General features: G+C 44.4%; 1 protein-coding gene across 4 annotated transcripts in view; it reads left to right on the forward strand.

The window, feature by feature from the left end:
- Positions 1-24,030, forward strand: part of tbc1d32 (TBC1 domain family, member 32) — a 252,709-nt gene that overhangs the window by 18,694 nt on the left and 209,985 nt on the right. For all 4 annotated transcript variants that reach the window (XR_010962915.1, XM_067984665.1, XM_067984664.1 and 1 more), the window contains exons 2-4: positions 9,519-9,677; positions 11,594-11,755; positions 14,132-14,306. Coding sequence is in view for 3 of the 4 variants with exons in the window: in XM_067984665.1 (XP_067840766.1) it covers positions 9,519-9,677; positions 11,594-11,755; positions 14,132-14,306 (496 nt within the window). In the remaining variant the exon portion in view is untranslated. The remainder of the gene's footprint in view (positions 1-9,518; positions 9,678-11,593; positions 11,756-14,131; positions 14,307-24,030) is intronic.

Below are 24,030 nucleotides of genomic sequence, written 5' to 3' on the forward strand. Positions count from 1 at the left end.
GTTAAAAAGGTATACGGATACTTTCCTGTATTAGCCGAGGCATAGAATATAAGAACAGGGAGGTTATGCTAGAACTGTATAAAACATTGTTTAGGCCACAGCCTATACTGTGTACAGTTCTGGTCACCACGTTACAGGAAAAATGTGATTGCACTAGAGAGAGTACAGAGGAGATTTACGAGGATGTTGCCAGGGCTGGAGAATTTTATCTATGAGATAAGATTGGATAGGCTGTGGTGTTTTCTTTGGAGTAAAGGAGGCTGAGGGGAGATTTAATTGAGGTATATAAAATTATGACAGGACTAGATAGAGTGGATAGGGAGGACCTATTTCCCTTAGCAGAGGGGTCAGTGACCATGGGGCATAGATTTAAAGTATTTGGTAGAAGGATTAGAGGGGAGCTGCTGAGGAATTTTTTCACCCAGAGGGTGGTGGGGGTCTGGAACTCACTGCCTGAAAGGATGGTAGAGGCAGAAACCCTCAACTCATTTAAAAAGTACTTGGATATGCACTTGAAGTGCTGCAATCTACAGGGCTACGGACCAAATGCTGGAATGCGGGATTAAACTTGGTCGCTCTTCGGCTGGCACGGACACAATATGTAAGGAATCTTACAACACCAGGTTATAGTCAAACTGTTTTATTTGAAAATCACAAGCTTTCGGAGGCTTTCTCCTTCGTCAGGTTCACCGAAAGCTTGTGATTTTCAAATAAAACAGTTTGACTATAACCTGGTGTTGTAAGATTCCTTACATTTGTCAACCCCAGTCCATCACCGGCATCTCCACATCACGGACACAATAGGCCGAATGGCCTCCTTCTGTGCCATAACTTTCTGTGATTCTATGACTCTATGAACCAGGTGAGCGCAGTCCCACCATGTGAGCGCAATCCCACCTAGCTGGCCAATGGAGGAGAGGCGTTGGAAGAGGATGGTGCGGTCAACCATGTCAAAGGCTGCAGACAGGTCAAGAAGGATGAGGAGGGATAGTTTACCACGGTCACAGTCACATAAGATGTCGTTTGTGACATGAGACAGCTGCACCTAAACTAAATGGGGACAAAGGGATGTGTAAGTAACATTGCAGCAGCTATTGAGAATCATTTAAAGTAAATGGGTGGGGCAAGGAGGAAACAAGATCTCAGACAAGACTGAACATAGGGTAGAAAGTAGTCAGCAGATGAGCAAAGAGTCAGTGGGACATGTGCATGAACTGGCGACCAGGAAAAGGCAGATACCAGGAGCCGTGAAATCAGTATTAAGATGTTATATATGCAAATTCTAGAAGCATTAGACATACAATGCTGAAGCTTGGAGGCATCCTAAATATATTCAGGAATATAGAGTGTTCAGTAAAAGAGTTGGTGTAGTTACTCTGGGTAGACATGTCTAACTTTAAGAAAAATCCATGTTAATACTATAGGCCTCCAGGTAAGCAGAAGAATGCAGATAGTTTTTTTTTATTCGTTCGTGGGATGTGGGCGTCGCTGGCGAGGCCTGCATTTATTGCCCATCCCTAATTGCCCTTGAGAAGGTGGTGGTGAGCCGCCGCCTTGAACTGCTGCAGTCCGTGTGGTGAAGGTTCTCCCACAGTACTGTTAGGAAGGGAGTTCCAGGATTTTGACCCAGCGACGATGAAGGAACGGCGATATATTTCCAAGTCAGGATGGTGTGTGACTTGGAGGGCAACGTTCAGGTGGTGGTGTTCCCATGTGCCTGCTGCCCTTGTCCTTCTAGGTGGTAGAGGTCATAGGTTTGTGAGGTGCTGTTGAAGAAGCCTTGGCGAGTTGCTGCAGTGCATCCTGTGGGTGGTACACACTGCAGCCACAGTGCGCCGATGGTGAAGGGAGTGAATGTTTAAGGTGGTGGATGGGGTGCCAATCAAGAGGGCTGCTTTGTCCTGGATGGTGTCGAGCTTCTTGAGTGTTGTTGGAGCTGCACTCATCCAGGCAAGTGGAGAGTATTCCATCACACTCCTGACTTGTGCCTTGTAGATGGTGGAAAGGCTTTGGGGAGTCAGGAGGTGAGTCACTCACCGCAAAATACCCAGCCTCTGACCTGCTCTCGTAGCCACAGTATTTATGTTTGCTCTACGAATAGTAAATAAGAATAGAAACGTTATTTTAAGGATGACTTCAATCAACCTAATATAAATTGGGAAAATCCAACTCGTCCAGAGCTGTTAAATATAATTCATTACTGCTTCATGACCCAGTTTTTGGGAAGTCATGGGAGGTAATGCTTATCTTGACTTGGTATTCATAAGTGACCAAGAGAGAGGAGACTTTTTCATCCTGTCAATTTGGGCTGCATCTCAAACCGGGTTCAAGACGTGAAAAGCCTGTGTGCTAACCTACTGGGCTACTCTGTCCTCCATTTTAACTTTTTCCATTTTTAGCACTGACAGGCCATTCAGATATTGTTTTTTCAGTATTTATGATGGATGCAAATTCACCCCAAAGCCAGCCAGCTCATCTCCGCATGTGTATTCACACATAACTTCAATTTTAGACGATGAAAGTCCAGAGTTAATGTTCTAATACAAATGCTTCTACAGTGAGGGAAAATGCTTCATCTCTTGACCAAATAACATTAATATCAACTTACTGAAGGAAAGTAAAGGGCAATTTTGTGATCCTGGTAAAATGTAAATGTGAAAATCAAATCAAAGTCAAGGAATAAAAACTTGAAAGTGCAAAAGCCATGAAACACAAATATAAATCTTATTCCTTCTAACATTCTGTAGCTGAGAATGATGTTTTTGATTCTCCGACTTCAGTTCCTACTACAGACACAGAGGGCTCGATTTTACCACCCGCTATCGGGTGGGTTCTCGGCGGGGGGGCCCCGAAAATTGCGAAATCCAGGAGCGGGACCGGATCCCGCCTCGATCCCGCCCACTTCCGGGTTCCCCGCTGACGCGCCGGCGTGCGCACGCAGCCCCCGCTGGTGGGGATCCCGCAGGCAATTAAAGCCAGCGGGATGCCACTTGACAATATTTAGTTTGGTATTTCAGGTCATTAACTGACCTGATTAAGGGACTGTGTGTGATTTTTGATCAACATGGGACTGTTTCCCACACTGGGGGAAACACTCCCAGCTCGAATGGACGTGTTGCAGCTGTCAGCCTGTGGCAGCTGCAACGGTCCATTTGACAGGTGGTGGGGGGGAGACCCTCACCCATTGCAGGAGGCCACTCTGTCACTTGGGACAAAGTTTGGCCTCCACCACCCTCCTCCTGACGGTCAAAGTCACCAACCTGCACACCTACCCCAGGGTCCGGAGACATGTACCTACCTTGCGGACCCCCTCAGATGTACATCTTGCGGATGGGGGCCGCCGTAGCTGCAGTCATGACCTCCTCGGAGGGCGAACAGCATCACCAGCCTCGCCATCCACCTCTGACACGTGGAGCTCCACAACAGAGTGCTGTGACACATCCACCTGTACAGCAGGAGGGAGGGCTACCGCAGAGAGAGATGCGTCGCAGAGGGCACTACCCTCGCCACAGGTTCCACAGACCGTGGCTCAGCCTCCTGGACCTCTCTGAGCAGCAGTGCACACGGAGGCTCAGAGTCACTCGACATGTAGCCGTGGACATCTGCAGCCTCTTTCATGCCGAGCTGCTCCTGGCTGGCCCGTGCACCATCTTCCTACCTGTCGCTGTCAAAGTCCCCACTGCCCTCCCGAACTTCTCCTCCGCAGCCTTCCAGGGTGCAACCGGGGACATCGCCGATGTCTCTCAGTCGTCTGCGCAGAAGAGCCCTGCAAATACACCGACATCCACTCTGCAGTGACACAATGGGTGGCATCAGTTGTGGGTCCTCATAGTGATACCCAGGAGCGGGCATTATTGCACAAACCGGACAGGATTCGCGAAGACATGGCAGTAGTGGTGCCAATATAATGTGTGATGTGAGTTGTTCTGAAATTCAATATAAGTAACAGCCATGACAAACCCTCAAACACCCTTGTGCATCCCCTTCATGCTCACGACACGTTTGCCTTACGCTGCCTACTGCACATATGTGATGCATGCCCTGTGGCTGCAGCACAGGTGGTGGCAGGTTGAGAGAGGCTGGCCGTGAGAGAGATGCACGAGAGGGTGAGTATGGGATGGAGCCATGAGATTGTATGAGGATTGGGTTGCGTGGTAGTGGCGGGGTGAGTACTGGCGAGGTGAGTAGGTGCAGGTAAGATGAGGATGGGGTTTGAGTGGGTATGAGGGGTGATGTGACAGAGTAGTGTTGGCAGTGCCGAAGGAGATGTGGGGTGTGGGCAGTGATGTGGCAGACGGAGAGTAGGAGAAAGACTACGTGTACTCACTGTGGCTGACCCACTGAGGTCATTGGATCGCATCCTGCACTGTGTGCAGGTGGGCCCCTCTGCCACCTCGAGCCAGGCCTTCCTGGTGGCGGAGGCGGGCCGCTTCCTCCCTCCCGCCGGGTGGAAGATCTCTGTCCTCCCCCTCCTCCTCACCCCATGTATTGATTCCTGGGGTGAGGCATCATTAAACTGGGAGCAGCCTTCCCCCTGGGCTGCTCCAAGCAGTCATCTTTGCTATTGGTTGCAGCATCTGTCAGTGGAGGACTGCCCCTTTAAATAGAGCGCCTCCAGCTGACAGATCTTACTGCGCATGCGCAGCCTACCCGACGCGCAGATCAGCAGCGGGGAACCTGGAGGAGCAGGTAAGTGGCTCCAATTAGTGGTTTGCCTGCTACGATCGCGCGGGAAACCCACTAATTTCACCGGGCGCGTGACCCACGTGCCCGCTAGCCCATCCGCCGAGAACCCGCAGCCCTGCTAAAATCGGGCCCAGAGTGTCTGTTCCAGACATGTCTTTGTGATTTAAGAATGTCATCCCCATCACTGAAGGTTGCTTCAGATTGGTATGGGGTGGTATGAATATTTATAATATTAGTGATAGATAAATCAATGGTGAATTAGTATCAGAGAAGCTGTTCAGAAAAGTCTGAGGAATTAAATTGTCATCTTTTGTCAAGTAAAAAAAAACACATGCTCGATTTTGATCAAATTTGGAAACATGATATTTTTCCTCCCTTGCTGAACTCCAAGTTCGTTTTTGAAATGTACACACTGGGAGTTGTCTATCCATCCAGTATAAGTACTGTTGTCATCTCATTTAGTAGAAAACTGTGGGACTGAAATTCCCATCTCAGTTAATCATAGCAAAAGAGTAGATGTGAGTAAAAAGTGGTGAAATGCCACTTTTCAGTCTTGTGTACTCTCACTAAAATGAGCAAAGGTCGGATTTTCAGGATCCATGTGTTTTATTTAAATTGGAACCCGCACCAGCTCCGGGAAACCGGGAGCAGCAACAATGAGGAGATCCAACCGATCGAGGATCGCACGGGCTCTCCGCCCGACACCACACCGCCGATGTCACCCTGGCGGAACGACGATCCCTCTGAGGCAGAACAGGACTCGTACCTCGGCTCAGGGAGCGTGGAACACTTTGCACAGATCACCTGGATTTAGGGACACAGCCAAGAGCTGGAAACAGCAAACGGACTGTTGGGTGAAACTTTGAACTGTTGTTAAAATGGGTCTGAAAGTCGCATCCATTAATGTGCGTAGCGTTAAATGCATTACGCGATGTGTGTCAACCTTGAACTACCTGGCCAAGGTCAAGAGCGACCTGCTGTTCTTGCAGGAGTGTGGCCTGCCGCACCTCAACAATTACCGGCAGTGGTTGCAGCGGTGGGCCCACGGGCCGTCGATCTGGTCGGGTGGCAACGATTGCCGTGCCTCCGGCCTGGGGATTCTGCTGCGGGGAGGCAACTTCACTATCACCGAAGTAAAGGAGGTGGTAGGGGGTCGCCTCCTCGTGGCAGACGTTATGTACAAAAACGCTCCGCTCCGGTTGATCAACGTGTACGCCCTGGCTCTAAAGAACGACCGGCCGGCCATCTTCCAGCAGCTCCCACTGCTGCTGGCGACGTCCAGGCCGATCATTCTCGGCGGTGACTTCAACTGCATCATCGATGCTGCTGGACAATCCGGCAGAGCCGGCAGCAAACTGGACGCCACGTCCAAACTCCTGATGGAAGCGGTGAAAGACGCCAAGCTGTGCGACGTCTTCCGCAACCCTGTAGACGGAGCGGCGCGTCGATACACCTGGTCCAGACCAGACGGGTCCGTCCGTTCCAGGATAGACTTCCTGTTTGCGTCCACGAAGCTCTAGGTCAGATCCACCAAAGTCACACCGGTATTCTTCTCTGACCACTGCCTCCTCCTGGCTGACTGTCACCTACAGGACGATCAGAGAGTGGGCAGGGGGATATGGAAGCTGAATGTGAAACTGTTGACCCCGGGAAACATTGAGGAACTGAAGAGGGATTACAAAGGTTGGAGAACCGTAAAGCCCCTCTTTGATTCCCCGGTGCACCGGTGGGAAGCCATCAAGACGAACATCAAGAGGTTCTTCATCCTCAAAGGTGTTCAGAAGGCGAGAGAGAGGCACAGGGAAATGTCCCGACTCCAGAAAAGCATGCAGAATCTTCTCCTGCTGCAGTCGATGGGGATCGATGTCGGGGAGGAACTCAGAGAGGTGAAGGACCAGCAAGCCTCGCTCTTTGCCTCCGAGGCCTCCAAGATCATCTTCCGGTCTAGAGTCCGCTCCGTGGAGCAGGTCGAGACTTGCTCGCGTTTCTTCTTCCAAAAGGTGCAGAGAGAGAGCTCTGTGATCAGCAGCCTGAAGGAAGAGGACGGCTCGGTCACGTCCTCGCAGCCCGACATACTGAGGATCTGCAAGTCTGCAAATCCTTTTACGCCGGACTGTACGACGCGAAGTCCACGGACAGCGAGGCCTCCCAGTCCTTCTTGTTGTCTTATCGCCGAGGTTCTAGACGACAGCAAGCGGGAGAGTCTGGATCACCCGCTAACTCTGGACGAACTGACAAAGGCCGTCCGTTCCTTCGAGAAGATTGAGATTCCCGGAAGCGACGGCTCTGTGGGACTGGATAGGCCCAGACCTGCTGGAAGTGTACGGGGGAATGCTTCTGGCAGGCAGCATGTCAGACTCCATGAGGAAAGGCATTATCACCCTCATCTACAAGCAGAAGGGGGAGAGGGAAGAAATCAAAAATTGGCGACCCATCTCACTACTTAACGTGAACTACAAAATTCTGTCCAAGGTCATCGCCAATCGGGTCAAGTCAGCCCTGGAGGTGGTGATCCACCCCGATCAGACCTGTGCCATAACCGGCAGGAAGATCTCTGATAGCCTGGCGCTACTCAGGGATACGATCGCCTATGTACAGGACGGGGGGTGAACACCTGCCTGATCAGTCTGGACCAGGAGAAGGCCTTTGACAGAATATCCCACACATACATAATGGACGTGCTCTCCAAAATGGGGTTTGGGGAGGGAATCCGCAATTGGATCCAACTGCTCTACACAGACATCAGTAGCACAGTTTCAATCATCGGGTGGGAATCAGAAAGCTTTCCAATCAAATCTGGAGTCAGGCAGGGCTGTCCTCTCTCCTCTGTCTTGTACGTGTGTTGCATTGAACCCTTTGCCGAGTCCATCAGGAGGGATGCGGGCATAAGAGGGGTGACGATCCCAGGCAGTGGAGGCACTCCGATCAAGCCTCCCTGTACATGGACGTCTTTTGCTCTGATCAGCTGTTGGTCCGCAGATTGATGAGCATCCGCGACCAGTTCGAACTGGCCTTGGGGGCCAGGGTAAATCGTACCAAGAGCGAGGCCATGTTCTTTGGGAACTGGACCGACTGATCCTTTGTCCTCTTCACCGTCAGGTCGGATTACTTGAAGGTGCTGGGGATCTGGTTCGAGGGGACCGGGGCGTGCACCAAAAACTGGGAGGAGTGTATTGCCAAGGTCAAGCACAAACTGGGGCTGTGGGATCGATGATCCCTCTCGATCGTGGGCAAGAACCTGGTCATCAGGTGCGAGGTGCTCTCAGTGTTGCTGTACGTGGTGCAGGTCTGGCCCATACCTCGCTCCTGCACCGCGACAGTCACCTGAGCCATTTTCCATTTTATCTGGAGATCAAAAATGGACCGTGTCCGCAGGGACACAATGTACAAATCTCCAGAGAAAGGGGGGAAAGGCGTGCCCAACGTGGCCCTCATCCTGATGGCCACCTTTGTGTGTGGCTGCATCAAGCTGTGCGTAGACCCTCGGTATGCAAACACAAAGTGTCACTATGTGCTGAGGTTCTACCTGACCCTGGTGTTGAGAAGGATGGGCCTGGCCACGCTGCCACGGAACGCTCCATCCAGTTGGACCGTTCCGCCCCACCTGTCTTTCCTCGAAAAGTTTGTGCAGAAAAACACCTTTGACCACAAGGCGATCAGCAAGTGGTCTGCACGTAACGTCCTCAAGACCCTGCGGGAAAAGGAGATGGTGGATCCCCGAGCAGACTGTCAATGTCATTTGGCAGAACGCCTCATTGCCAGAGCTGTCAAACAAGCACCAAGACATAGCTTGGCTGGTGGTGAGAAGGGCCCTTCCCGTCAGATCCTTCATGCACTCCTGAAGTCTCAGCACCACCGCGCGCTGTCCCTGAGGAGGCTGCGGTGGAGACGAGACCGTCGCCCATCTCCTTCTGGAATGTGCCTTTGCAAAGAAGGTCTGGAGAGAGATGCAGTGGTATCTGTCCAGGTTCATCCCGAGCAGTTCCGTAACACAGGACTCTGTGCTCTACGGGCTGTTCCCGGGGACGCACACCGAGACAGACATCAGCTGCTGCTGGAAGACTATCAACTCGGTGAAAGACGCCCTTTGGTCTGCCTGAAACTTGCTGGTCTTCCAGTGCAAGGGGCTGTCCTCGACCAAGTGTTGCAGACTGGCACATTCCAAGGTCCAGGACTCTGGGATGCACCGAGGATGGGTGCAGCCGCCGCTAAGGCTCTGTGGGTAAAGGCAACCGTTTAGAGCCTTCCCGCCATTGTATACCCAGGGGCTGCAATCAGGGAAAAACCTCCTCGGGCAGAATGTAAAATTCAAATTGATGAAATGTACCTGTAATGAATCTATAATGTACCTTTAATGAATCTGTAACGTACCTGTAATCAATAATCTGTATTGAGTGTAATGCAGTGAGGCACCCTAGAGTGTCATGAACTGTAATTATGTACAATGTGTTAATTGAACTGTACTTGATGTAACCTGCAAATTGTATAATCTGTATTGTGTATGTTTGGAATGTGATATGACAACTGTATTGTTGCAAATTTTATGAATAAAGTATATTTTTTGAAAAAAATTGGAACCCACTTTCTTGCAACCAACTGTAGCATATTTTCTAGTGTATATTGTCATTTATATTATTTTTGCATGTTTGGTGTTTAATAATTCTGAAGTTTACATGCAATCTATTCCTCAATTCAAAGCTGTTTAATTCAAATTATCTGATCATTGAAAACTTTTTTAGGATTCAATTTTTTTTTTAGCACGAACGCAACTTTGAATTATCGGGAGTAGACTGTACTGCCACATTCTGAAGTTTAATTGTTATTATTTACAGCAAAATGTCCCATCTTTCTACCGAGGATGAGTCAGAGCTTCAATCTTTGCTTAGGCAGCTGCTGAAGAACATAAAGGAGAGAATCTTAGGAGCACCATCAGTCGAATGTGCGGAGGAGATCTTGCTACACTTGGAGGAAACTGATGAAAATTTTCACAAGTATGTTGAGAAAATGCCACTACTGAGTGATTTAGGCACTAAATTTATGTAGAGGTTGAACCTCAATTAGGAGGCCTGCAGTTGAATTCTAGTTACAACTGGCATTCACACTCTGGCTGACCTGGAATGAAATCGATCTAGCAGTTCCTCTGGGCAGGGGGTAAGGAATGACTAGTAACCTTCCCATGTTGCTTAAGTATGGCTTCTGGTAAGGGGACCCTAGTACAGAATTGTTGACTTCCATACTGACCTTTTCAGACTGGCCTCACCACCTCACCCTCCCAACTATGGAGGATAGCATGGATCAGGATAGGAGGTGTAAAATTACAAAAATAAAATGGAAGGACATTATCATAGAATATGGGGAAAGCCAAAAAGTTTTATAATGAAGATCAGTGTTATTCTAGGGTTTGAATAATGACATGATTGGAACCATTCTCATTCACTTTCTGCGCTGTCACGCACCACTGGAGTGACTTTGGCATTCAGTGTTGCATGTCAGAGAGAAAACTATAAAGGGTGACATTCCTATCTCCTCTGTAGAATTAAATTGAATGTAGTAATTACTTATCGTCTTGCAAAAGACCTTTTGTGATTAACTTAGACGATTTGTGTTTGTTCTATTGTCTGTCTGATCATTTGGTCTGTTTTTAAAAAAAAAATAATCTAGGCTTTAATGCAGTTTGAAACAATTATATTTTATATAATTATATTATATCAGCACTTCTGTGCAGAAACAGCCGTAACACTCAATATGTTGCATATTTTGATAATCGCTCCTGTGAAGCACCTTGGGAAGTTTTACCACGTTAAAGACACTATATAAATGCAAGTTGTTATTTCTCCGGTGAATTAGGGAGAGTGGAAGATAGATTTGGAAAGGTCTCTACAGCTTCAGTTACCTGGCCTATTAGTGATGTAAGTGTAGAGTTTTAGCAGAATACAAAGCTCTCCCATCAGAGAAACAAATGAAAAAATGCAAGAAAAACAGGACGAAAGTAATAGAAGCAAAAACCTAATCTAAATAATAATACAAATAAGATATATGAAACTTACAATGAAAGTGAAAGAAATTAAGAATGCAGTGAATCAATAAATTTGGCAGCATAAAAATATTCACAGCATATTTACATTAATTTCAAAATTATTTTTTGTCCTCCTCTGAATGTTCTCCACTCTATGCACCATTTCCCATTTGAGAAAAATGGCTGGTGGCACGGCTTGTATCTCTCAACAGTTCAGTGGGAGATCCTCAAAAGTTGCATTCCTCCTCCGATAAGGAACCACTTGGGTTTTGCTTTTCCTCTCTGGCATCCCTGGTGAGATCAGGAGCTCAACATGTTCTAATTCAAAGATATAAGTCTGTGTTGCTTTGGTTCTGCCTAAACTTAATTGACTGGTTTATATTTTTATGCCTAGTGAAGGATGGGGGAGATTTCTTCTATTTGTAGTGAAATTGTAAATATATTTGTTATAAATTGATTTATGATTCCATGGAAAATAAAGCACAGAGGAAATCTTTGATCCCAGATGTTTCCATTATCCCAGATGCACTGTAAGGTTTAGTCTTTAGCTGGGTGTATAGTTGAGCAATGAAATTGACTGCTACTTTATTCACTTGTGTTGACTCGGGGGGGTGGAAATCATGTTAAGAACTAAAGCTTACAGACTGCACTAGTTGCAGGAACAGCACAACTTTTTTGTTTTGATTGGAGTGAACAGATTTGTGAAGAAAAATTGACTGACAGATGGGACTTTTTTTATGTGATCTATTTTGTTCAGCTTATAATTTTAATCAAAAAACTTTTTCAGCAGACTCCTGTAAAATGACACAAATTAAATTGGAGAAAGCATCACTCTTGAGGTTAGAATGTTAATTTCTACCGTTTCAAATTTCTGTCTTTCTATGATTTTAGTTACGAGTTGGTGAAGTACCTACGGAACTATATAGACACTGCACTGGGCTCTGTGATTGAGGAGGAGACTGAGAGATGTACTTCTGCAGAGGGCTGGACTCTAGGTTCTGGCCAAAACACACTTGTTCAACAAATTACAAGAAAGGCTCGGGAATCCAAAGAGTAAGTTGTATGCAGTATGGCCCGGAGTTTCCTTGGCATTTGTGCCCAGAGAGACCTGCAATCTGGGCGCAAACAAGTTACGCAGCTTAAAAGATTGCAGATACTTGGGCCTAAGTAAGTTACGCGCGTAGACCTGCTCCGAGATGACCTGAAGCCTCGCTCCACAAGTGGAAATGAAGGTAAGCATGGCTCTCAACTTCTACAGGTGTGGATCATCCCAGGCAACCACGGGGGAACTCTGTTGGATCAGTCAAGGGGCAGTGAGGGACAGCATTTGATAGGTGGCTGATGCACTGTTCTGTAGGGCCAGAGCGTTGATCAGATTTGGACTCTCAGCAGTGGAGCAAAGGCAGAGGTCCCTGAGCTTCTATAGAATGGCTGGCTTTCCCAGAGTGATTGATGGGATGCATGTGACATTGAAGGCTCCCATTTAAAAACCCGCTGTTATATGAACAGAAAGGGATTCCCCTCCCTCAACGTGCAGATAGTCTGCATGTTAATGCGGAGCACGCAGGTGCCTGCCATGACAACTTCATCGTACGTAATTCAGTGATAGCACGCATACTGGGAGATGGATGATGGCAATGGACGGATAATTGATGACAAGGCCTGTCCCCTGCTTAGATGGCTGATGACACCCTTTCACGTGCCACAGAACGAGGCGGTGGAGAGGTTCAACGAGGCTCATGTTTCCACCAGGCAGGTCATCTAGAGAACCATTGGGGTGCTCGAGCTGCTTCATGTGCCTGGACAGGTCTGTGGGTGTACTTCAGTATTCTCTACAGAAACAGGCTAGGATTGTTGTAGTTTGCTGAGCCCTCCATAACTTCACCATGACTCAGGGTCAAGACCTTAACATCCCGGGAGAACAGTGCACAGGAGGCATGCTTCCAACAGGGCAGGGCCATTACTGCACGACTGGTGGCACAGTCTTTAACCCAATGAGCCCCCTCCCCCCGCAGAGGTCACAAGTAGAAAGATTCGGACTCTGAGACATCTTCAAATTCAATTGAGATTTATTACAAAACTTTTAAAGTGCAAAATAGTTAACAATAAACAGAACATTTATATAAAAAAGTTAAATCTTTATTGCAACTTTCAAGAACTTTTCAAGTATCGAAGCATAACAAACATCTTTAAATAACAAAATTGTTTAAATAAATTTTAAAACTCTAGAAATATCATAGTAGTTACAGCACAGAAGGAGGCCATTCGGCCCATCTTGCCTGTGCCGACTCTTTGAAAGAGCTATCCAATTAGTCCCATTCTCCTCTTTCCCCATGGCCCTGTAAATTTTTTCCCTTCAAGTATTTCTCTAATTTCCTTTTGAAAGTTACTATTGAATCTGCTTCCACCACTCCTTCAGGCAGTGCATTCCAGATCATTACAACTCGCTGCGTAATAAAATGTTTCCTCATGTCACCTCTGGCTGGTTTACCGATCACCGGTAAATCTGTGTCCTCTGGTTACTGACCCTACTGCCACTGGAAACAGTTTCTCCTTATTTACTTTATCAAAATCGTTGATGATTTTGAACACCTCTATCTCCCCTTAACCTTCTCTGTTCTAAGGAGAACAACCCCAGCTTCTCCAGTCTCTCCACATAACTGAAGTCCCTCATCCCTGGTACCATTCTGGTAAATCTTTTCTACACCCTCTCTAAGGCCTTGACAGCCTTCCAAAAGTGTGACAATATATTTTGAAATTATGACTATTAACAACTGCAAACATTTTAAGATTTGCAAAACTTAATGCAAACAATGTAAACATTTTTCAACTTTGTGCAAAATTTTTTTAACATTCAAAATTGTTAATAAACAGTAAATATTAATATGGTTGTTTTATAAAATTTAACAATAATGACACATTCCTTCCAGCCTAACATCTTCAACCTTGACCATAAAGGGGAGAAAGAGGAGGTAGTAGAGACAGGCTTGAAATTCCACCTACCCTCTCAAAGCACCTCTCTTGGCCCCCAAGCTCTTCTACCAGCTGCTCCCCTGTGTTGCCTACCAGCACTGTGGATGGAGCGGTTACTTGGGGTGTGATGAGTCTTATGCCTGCGCTTCATCGACTCACAGCCATCTGTTCCTTGATCAAGAATGCTGCTGCCTGCGTCCCAGGATTGAGATCCTAATCTGCCTCGTGCAGCGTTCCATGTGCGGGTAATGATGTGCCTGCTGCTGTAAGGCTTGGATATAGACTATCTTTATCAACTTGATTTTAAATTTAGGCCCCATAGATAGTGTTCCAACACATCGAGCCATCAGGATCAGCTTTGTAAAATTACTAAAAGATATTACAGAAGAGTATTGTCAGTTTAAGTAGTACAAGTTCATCACTTGGTGAGCTGTTATTTTGTCCCCTTTGTTACAGATACAAGGAGATGATGCAATCATTAAAAAATACTATGATGATTGTAGTTGAATCTCTGATTAATAAATTTGAAGAAGATCAACTAAAGAAAGAAGAACTACACAGAAAAAAACAGCATGAGCATGCTAGTTACTGCATGGACAATTGCTCTGATAGTGGATCCTCATTCAATCAGGTACATTACTTGCTACTTATTCTTTGGGGCTTTTCTTTGGCCTTATGAGTATTGAGCTGAGTGTTAACCTAGCAATCACACCACTGCTAGATCGTTGGATAGTTATCAAGTGCAGGAACGCTGGGGAGTTTTGTCTCTCCAACTGGGATGATAAAACAAAATTTAGTATTTGATCGTCAGCACATACTGATGGTTGAATTTGGGACGTTTTTGGGTGTATGTATTGACCGCATACTATACAGTGCACTGATCTGTTAAGTGATTAAGGAGATATTTTATTTAAAAAATCCTTTAATCCATTATTGTTATTCCATTTTATCTTTAAAGATTTTAAATTTTATTGTAAATCATCATGTTTCTCTTAATTAATGACACCTTTTCTTGAGTAAATATACTAACAAGGATTTTATATCATTCAACCTATCAGCTGTTAGCTGCAAAAATCTGCTCAGGAAAAAGGGAACTTTAACAGTAAGTTATAAAAATATAACTATCTTGAAAAGACCTCCATCCTGGGTGAATTAGTTTTCTTTTAATAAAATGTCTCCCAGTCATTTAGCAGGTCAGTATAATATGTGGTATGTCACCGAGCCATAAAGATTGTGGAGGTCCCAAATTCAAGTCTTGGTTTGTGCTGAGTTAGATACTTTCAGCTGGGTTGCAATGGGAACTACAGGTGATTTCTTCTATGTTAGTGAGGAGGAAATTTGCCTATTCCTGATAACTATTCAGCAGCTGTTGATAGAAGTGCACCATAGTTGATGCTGCGTGAGGGCATAATCTGCCTCAACCTGACATCCCAACAGTTAAATAACCTTCCAAACATCACTGTACAGGCTTATGTATAAACAATAGCCAACTGGGAAAGCTATTAAGGTTGTCCCTGCTTGTGAAACTGCAGTGGAACAGGGATTTTTGCTTTAGAAGAACAGTTAAGAAAATTGGAGAAAAATATAAGAGTGGGAGAAATTTTTGCATGCATGTGTTTTGTGTACCTCTATTAAATGGTTATAATTTTTCAAAAGTCTTGGATATTCCTGTTAGCTGACTCTATTTAGAGTAGAAGTTTTTACACCCTAATAAGTACCTGCAGTATTTGTTACTCCTATAGGTGCTGTGACCGGTCTTTTCATTTTTAAAGTGTCACACTGTATAGCACATAAAAGTTTGGGCTGTTAAGTGGCAAGTAACATTCGCACCAGACAAGTGACAGGCAATGACCATCTCCAACTAGAGAAAGTCTAACCACCTCCCCTTCATATTCAACGGCATTACCGTCACCGAATCCTCCACCATCAACATCCTGGGTCACCATTGACCAGAAACTAATCTGGACCAGCCACATAAATATGGTGACTACAAGAGCAGGTCAGAGGCTGGGTATTCTGCGGCGAGTGACTCGCGCCCTGACTCCCCCAAAGCCTTTCCACCATCTACAAGGCACAAGTCAGGAGTGTGATGGAATACTCTCCACTTGCCTGGATGAGTGCAGCTCCAACAACACTCAAGAAGCACGACACCACCCAGGACAAAGCAGCCCACTTGATTTGTACCCCATCCACCATCTTAAATATACACTCCCTCCACTACCGGCGCACCGTGGCTGCAGTGTGTACCATCCACAGGATGCACTGCAGCAACTCGCCAAGGCTTCTTCGACAGCACTTCCCAAACTCGCGACCTCTACCACCTAGAAGGATAAGGACAGCAGGTGCATGGGAACACCACCACCTGCACATTCCCCCTCCAAGTCACACACCATCCCGACTTGGAAATATATCGCCGTTCCTTCATCGTCACTAGGTCAAAATCCGGAACTCCCTACCTAACAGCAGTGTGGGAGAGCCCTCACCACACTGACTGCAGCGGTTCAAGAAGGCTCACCACCACCTTGTCAAGGGCAATTAGGGATGGCCTTGCCAGTAACGCCCACATCCCATGAATGAATTTTTAAAAAAAGCTGCTATTTTGTAGTTAAAGTATATCACCTTGTGGTCATCATCAAATGACAAGGGTTTCACTGAGATTTTCCACAAATTGCTTAACTAGTTCTCTGAATTTTTTTTCTTCATTTTCCATTTTTCTCAGTAACTGACATATTTACTGTCCAAAATCTTCCCTCAGCCTCCTTTTATTACAAAATAAAATTTGCAAGAAGTGATAAAATTTACTGGATACTTTCCTTTATTAGCCAAGGCATAGAATATAAGAGCAGGGAGGTTATGCTAGAACTGTATAAAACATTGGTTAGGCCACAGCTTGAATACTGTGTACAGTTCTGGTCACCACATTACAGGAAAGATGTGATTGCACTAGAGAGGGTACAGAGGAGATTTATGAGGATGTTGCGAGGGCTGGAGAATTTTAACTATGAGATAAGATTGGATAGGCTGTGGTTGTTTTCTTTGGAATAAAGGAGGCTGAGGAGAGATTTAATTGAGATATATAATTTTATAACAGGACTAGATAGAGTGGATAGGGAGGACCTATTTCCCTAAGCAGAGGGGTCAATGACCAGGGGGGCATAGATTTAAAGTAATTGGTAGAAGGATTAGAGGGGAGCTGAGGAGAAATGTTTCCACCCAGAGGGTGGTGGGGTGTCTGGAACTCCCTACTTGAAAGGGTGGTAGAGGCAGAAACCCTCAACTCATTTAAAAAGGAGTTGGATGTGCATTTGAAGTGCCGTAACCTACAGGGCTACGGACCAATTGCTAGAAAATGGGATTAAGCTGGATAGCTCTTTTTTGGCCGGCACGGACACGATGGGCCGAATGGCCTCCTTCTGTGCCATAGCTTTTTACGATTCTAAGTCAAAATTACATATTTCACAATAACGATTACATTTATCCACTGAATTGTCTATTCTGTCTTTTAATGTCTTTATTAAAAATTTTGCTTCTAGGCCTTATTTTTGCCCAGAGCTGTAACTCTGCGAGCTTAATTTGTATTCTACAGTCCAAGCATGTAGTGTGCCTAATCTCCCAGGATGCATCAGTACCTTTCAGGCAGCTGTACTGATGGGATATCTTTCATTAGTTTTTTCCACTTGCTACTCAGTAGCTTTTCATCAAATAATTTTGCAAAATAAGAGGACAAATTTTAAAAGGTTTTTTTTGAGGTAAAATTTATGTTGAATGCTTTTTTAAAGAAAAATAGAGGCTGTGTCTGTGTCAGAGAGTGAGGAAAAAGTGACAATTGTGATTACATGCCAGTGTATTAAGCTGAGAGAGAGGGAGAAAAATAGAGATACAGGGGTCAGGGGGTGTTGCGAGAGAGAGACTTTATATTAATGTTAAATCAATGTTCAAAAAAGGCACCCAGTTGAATTTTGAAGCCGATAACCTCACCTGTGTTTTGTTAACAGTTAGGAAAGATAATTGCTAATTCCTTACACCTGTGAAACAGAGTTCCAGTTGCGATAGAGATAGAAAGTCAGAAAGACCGACTGATGTAAATATGAGAAAAGCAAACAGGAAGTATTTTTATTCATTCTAATTTGATTTCTTTTTTAGAAAAAAAATTAAATTTTGAAAGCAACCAAGGCCTCTTAGGAAAGCAGATAGAAAGGGAGGTTAGGAAGGAGGTAAACAAGTTGAGAGCGAGGGGGCCTCTTGTCACGTGCTTTTGGGGGGAGCAATTGGTAGTGGAAGGAGGGAGTGGATGAATGATTAAGTGTGAGGTGTAACAGTGGAGCAAGGGGGAATGGGAGAATATAGGGGGTGAGCAGGTAGTTCAAAGGAAAGGAGGTGAGGGTAGTGATGGGAGTAAAGGGGTGATAGATAACACTCCTCTGAGAGTGTAATTCTAATGGAAGGGATATTCATCATAAGTAAGGATCTCTTATTATTTTCCTGTTCATAAAATATAAAAGTAGGAGAAGAAAATAAATGGTATTGGAGATATGTAAATCATTCCACATTATTAACTAAAGTGATTTCTCACTTTAGGAAACTTGGAAACTATCATCTACACTTAAAAAATAATTGAGAAATTAAGGTGGAAGGCCATTAGTGTAGGACACTACATAGTTTGAAAATAGTAAGAGAAGAGCAGCTAAATTAGGAAATAGCAATTAAATGATTTAAAAAGCCTGAAGGTTGGCTGTAGAAGCAAAACTGAAGGAGGTGAGGAATTCTATAGTTTGAAAATCCTGGGACAGAATTAATTACCAACAGAAGACTGTTTAATGAGTCTGGAATTCAATACAGTGGAAATGATTGGGGAGGGAGGAGAAGAAGAATGGAAGAAGTCTTTAGGCCAGTATACTGAACTGACCAGGATCATAGAAGAAACTATAATAATGTAATAAAATAGACAAAGGCTGTAATAGAGCATGGTTTATGGGTGAAAGAGGGAATGCTTATCAGAAAACAAGCTAGCATAGGCAGACAGGTGAAATGGGCAGGCACATGGCAGATTAAATTTAAGAGAAGTGTGAAGTGATGCATTTTGGGAGGGAGAATGAGGAGAGGCAATATAATCTAAATGGTATAATTTTAAAGGGGATGCAGGAACAGAAAGACCTGGGGCTTCACACACAAATCTTTGAAGGTGGTAGGACAAGGTAATAAAACTGCTAAAAAGCAGATGGGGTCCTTGGCTTTATAAATAAAGGCATAGAGTACGAAAGCAAAAAAGTTATGCTTTACCATTATAAATTATTACAGAAGTCATGTTCTGATAAAAAGGGAAAGATGCTATTGCAGAATGCTAATTACATATGAAAATTAGATCAGATTGACTTTAAAGCAAACATTTCCTTTAAAGCACCATGGAATTACTATGTTAAAGTTATATAATATAATTTAATCTGAAAATAGGGAATTTACACAATGCAGACATACACATATGTACAACATTTTTACAGCTTCATCAAAAAGCCACTTTTTTCCAGTCCTAAGACATAAGAAATTAATTTTAAATTCATTACAATAATTTTGTGATTCACTTTTTTGTTTCAGTGAGTAAAAGCAGTTAATTGCCTTTTTATGCTGACACAGAAAGGATGGAGTATTCATCGCACGGTGTCTGACTCTCCAGTCGTGCAAATGAGACAATATGCGTAAATGTAGGTGGCTACTTTCCGCAGACTCATTTAATCGTCTCAAGGGTAACTGTTTTATCCTTTTGGGTAATGAATGTTCTTTGCACCTTACAAAATAGGCACATTATGCATCATAGCACTGAAAATCATAAAGTATAATTATAAAAATGTAAAGTACTACAGAACATTTAAAAGTTCTGCAGTAGCACATAAATCTGGTAAATCTGCTGGACAATTTAGAACTGAGTTATATTATCAAAAATGTCAATTTTTAAATGCATTTCATTTTTAACTTATCTAATTTTATTTGTGATAAAGAGCCCTACCACATACATATAGTTTGGAAATTACAATCATATTGGTTTAGCAATTTCTGAAGAGATGTTTGTGGCCAGACCAATCCTTTGAGCTGTTTGGAAGATGGTACTATTCATTCTTGGGATGTGGGTGTTGCTGGAAAGGCTGGCATTTACTGCCCATCCCTAGTTGCCCTGAAAAGGTGGTGGCAGTCCTTCTTGAACCGTTGCAGGCTGTGTGATGAAGGCACTCCCACAATGCTGTTAGGTAGGGAGTTCTAAGATTTTGACCCAGCGATCGTGTCGGAACAGTGATATATGTCCAAGTGAGGATGGTGTGTGACTTGGGGGGAAATTTGGAGGTGACGGTTTTCCCAAGAACTGGCTGTCCTTGTCCTACTTGGTGGTGGAGGTTGCAGTTTGGGAGGTGCTGAGAAGAAGCCTTGGTGTGTAGGTAGTACACACTGCATCCATGTTACTCCGCTGATAGAGGGGGTAGATGTTTAGGCTAGTGCCAATCAAACGGACTGCTTTGTTCTGGATGATGTCGAACTTCTTAATGTTGTTGTAGTTGTACTCATTCAGGCAAGTGGAAAGTTTTTCATCACACTCCTGACTTGTGCCTTGTAGATGCTGGAGAGGCTTTGGGGAGTCAGGAGGTGAATACGCAGAATACATAGCCTCTGGTGTGCTCTAGTAACCAGGAACTGTTTTGTTATCTGAGGAATTACGAATGGTGCTGAACACTGCAACTATCAGTGAACATCCCACTTCTTCCCTCACATGGAGGGAAGCGATCAAAAAGAGGGTTCAAAAAAGTAGTTGTGATTAATTATGGACATTTTTGTACTGTGGCCTTGCACACATTAGAACTTGGTTTGGGACTGCCCAAATTAATTTAAGACAGGATACTTACAGCTACCAAAGAAAGAAGTCTTGGCTGCCTTCAACCCTAATTCCTAGAAGTGAAAAGATAATGTGCTAATCCACTGTAACACTTAGTCTCCCATATTTGCATCTATCTATCCAGGTATCCATCTGTTTGTCTATTCATGTATCCTTTACTTATGAACTTTACCATTTACTGTCCATCATAATTCAGATGTTACACGTCATTTACTGTTTAAATCAAATTTCTATGTCACACTTAAATTTAAAAAAATATAAAGCAACAAAGGCAGTCATTTGCAATGTACAGAAAAACTCTTCAGGAACACAAAATACTAGTGTCATAAGTCTGAAGCCTCTTAGTTCACTTTCTCTTAAACAAACTGGAGTTCTGACCTCCAGCCTAAATAGCAATTAATCTGTATGAATTCATTCAGTGTTTACTTAACTTAGGTTAGGCTTTGTAGCATTAAAGAGACGTGCACCTACACGTTAACAGCATAATAAGACATTTTGTTTGCATGATATAATGTTCCTGTCTTTTATAAAACAGTGTATCTTCTAACTTGCCATTAGCAGCACTAGTAATGAAAATGGCAATACTGTGCACATTTCCTGTTGTGCATCTTTCTTTTTGTGTCACAATTCAGTATCACACTACAACTCATTCAAATTTCTAACATACGTAAACTTGATTGGTTGGTTGAAATTTGAATTTCTATAACAGTGACTATTCACTACAGCACAGTACTGATAGAGTACTGCATTATTAGAGATGCCTTCCATTGGATGAGATGTTAAACCAAGGCATAGCCTCCCAGCCACGAGGTGACCTTTCCCTACTCCGCACTCAGCACCCTGGCACCCAACAAGCCTGAAGGTAGCCATTCTCTGCTGCCTCTGTGGTCCCTGTCGAAGTGCCCATACCTTTCCATCCCTGAGAAAAACGCAACAGTCATGTTCCATGACTTGAGAGTGGCTTTAATTTCTTTTACTACGATAGCAGTAGGTGCTTTAAGAAAGTTAAAACAGATTCTTGGGTCATGACCAGAAATGAGGCTAGTTACTTTTCCCTGTAGAGTGGAACAGGATTCCTAAATGGGAATACACCCATATTGCAGGAGTGCTGCACCCCCTTCCCCAATGTTCAAGCTTATTGTCTTGCTCACAAACCCCACCGTTCACCTCTCATTAATCCCAGATGCCTGACACACTACTTTCACTGTTATCAGACCCGGCAACCATCTGCCCACTGATTTTACCCCCAATATCATCCTCTCAGTACATCCCACAACCAGCAACCCCCCCATTCCCAATGCTTCCTCACCTTGCACTGCTATTCCAGTGCCCCCACTACTCCCCCACCGTGCTCCTAACATATCACTCCCAGACCCCAGAAGCCCTACTACTCCTTCAAAACCCAATGTTGCCCCCCCTCATTTCCCCCACACCATACCACGCACTTACACTGCCCCATGACTATCCACCCAACATTACCACACAATAGACCTCCACTACACTCTCCATACTGCTACACTCCCACTGCTTACCTGCATCCTTCATAATCTTCTCCTGTGTACCCTGGACCATAAACAAAGGTAAGGCACAACAGTGAATACACAGCTAAATAATAATCAAGGCCATTATATACAATTTTCACAAAATAAAGTTGATATAATCATATTATTTGAACTAGAAAGTACCTCTAACACTCCCATAACGACTTATGATAAAAACATAATTTGACTTATTCAATCTCCATAAATCAGTGACACTGTTAATATATTGCACCCTATCTAGCACTGGTCCAGCCCCATCTGGAGTACTGTTTACAGTTACGTAGCATAAAACGGCATTTCCTCTGACTGACCAAGAGCTACTTACCTCTAAATGGTACATCTTGCATACTATCTTGCTCTGTATTCTCATCTTTATAAATGGTGTAGGATAAAAATTAAGTACATATAAGTACAAGAATAGATAGAAAATAAAGGGCATTTGTTTACAGTTTTCACAGAATAATGGACAGAGTTGCAGAATTCAATCCCCATAGCACTTGTAAAAATCAATTTAACTTAGTCACCGTAAATCAGCAGCCCTGATCATATATTGTGTTACATGGCAAAACATACTTATTGTTATAAAACAGTGTATTCTATTCATTTTGAGCAATGCCATAGGAGATCTACTGGTAAAATATAGTGTGCAATTCCTGTATTTTCAGGAAGAGTCACTTGCGAAGTCATGCTGTGAAGCAGGCCGTGTACCCAAAAGCTGGCACAAGTGGGACCCATCTATCACATTTAAATTATATATGGATACTTGCCATGTCTGCGGTCCCCCATCATTCCTGCTCATCAATGATGGTTTGTGACCCTGGTCAGATCTCCTCCAGCCTCCAGTTGTCGACCAATGGTCCTGAATGGATCCCCTCCCTTGACCTGAAAGAATATATAAATAAAAGAGGAGAGAAAGATAAAGTAGGAGAACAATACAGAGAGGGGGAGAGAAGCAGAGGAAAATAAAGAAGCAGAAGGACATGAGAAGTGAGACCCCAAGTGGGAGGCATGAGGCTGGCCTGAATTTGGTCCTCATTATCATCGTTTGGGAGAGCTGCTGGCACCTGCACAGGCAGCTCTCCCCTTTTCTGAAGATGAATGTTGGGCCACTTGCCAGGGCAGTGGGCGATCGTGAGTGCTGTGGAGTCGGGGGAGCACGTCTGCTCCTCCTTGTTGTACAGCAACAATTTCTGAATTTTAAAAATTCTTAATGGTTTTAAACAAAATAAACTCGCCTTTCATTGGCAGCCGCTGAAGAATCCCGCTCATCGCCAACCAATTTTGGCAAGGAGACCTAACACAGGTGTTAGTCCCTTCATTTACATATGTAAGGGGCTTAACACCTGTTTAAGGTGGGTGGTAGTGATGCCTGAAAAATGAGCTTGAGGAATATGTCAGTGACCCGAACGTACGTGTAGATTGGATGTGGGCAGTCACACTGCTAAAAATAACGTGTATATATAGGTACAAATTAACAGATGGAAAGAGAGATTGGGACTGTGCTAGAGAGAAAGGGAGATCGGGGAACAGAGCGAGTGAGATTGAGTGACAGAACAAACGAGAGAGAGAGATCGGTGCAGAGTAAAAGCTAGCGAGAAACAGATATCGGGGGTTGAGAGAGAGAGATCAAGGAACAGAAAGATGTAGAGAGAGATCAAGGGACAAAGAGAGAGAATCGGGGATTGAAAGAGATTTAGGATTGTGCTAGAGAGAGCACGATCAGGGGACAGAGTGAGAGATTGGGGGATAGAGAGATTGGGGACAAAGCATGAGAAGCAGATCGGAGACAAAGAGAAAGATAGCGGAACTGTGCTGGAGTGAGAGCGAGTGAGAGTGATCGGAGGACAGAGCGAGAGAAATTGGAGGGAGAGCAAGAGAATGAGATCAAGGGTGTGTGAGAGAGAGAGATTGAAAGACAAAGTAAGAGAGAGAGATTG

The sequence above is a fragment of the Heptranchias perlo genome, chromosome 5 (genome assembly GCF_035084215.1).
Source record: "Heptranchias perlo isolate sHepPer1 chromosome 5, sHepPer1.hap1, whole genome shotgun sequence".
Taxonomy (NCBI): domain Eukaryota; kingdom Metazoa; phylum Chordata; class Chondrichthyes; order Hexanchiformes; family Hexanchidae; genus Heptranchias; species Heptranchias perlo.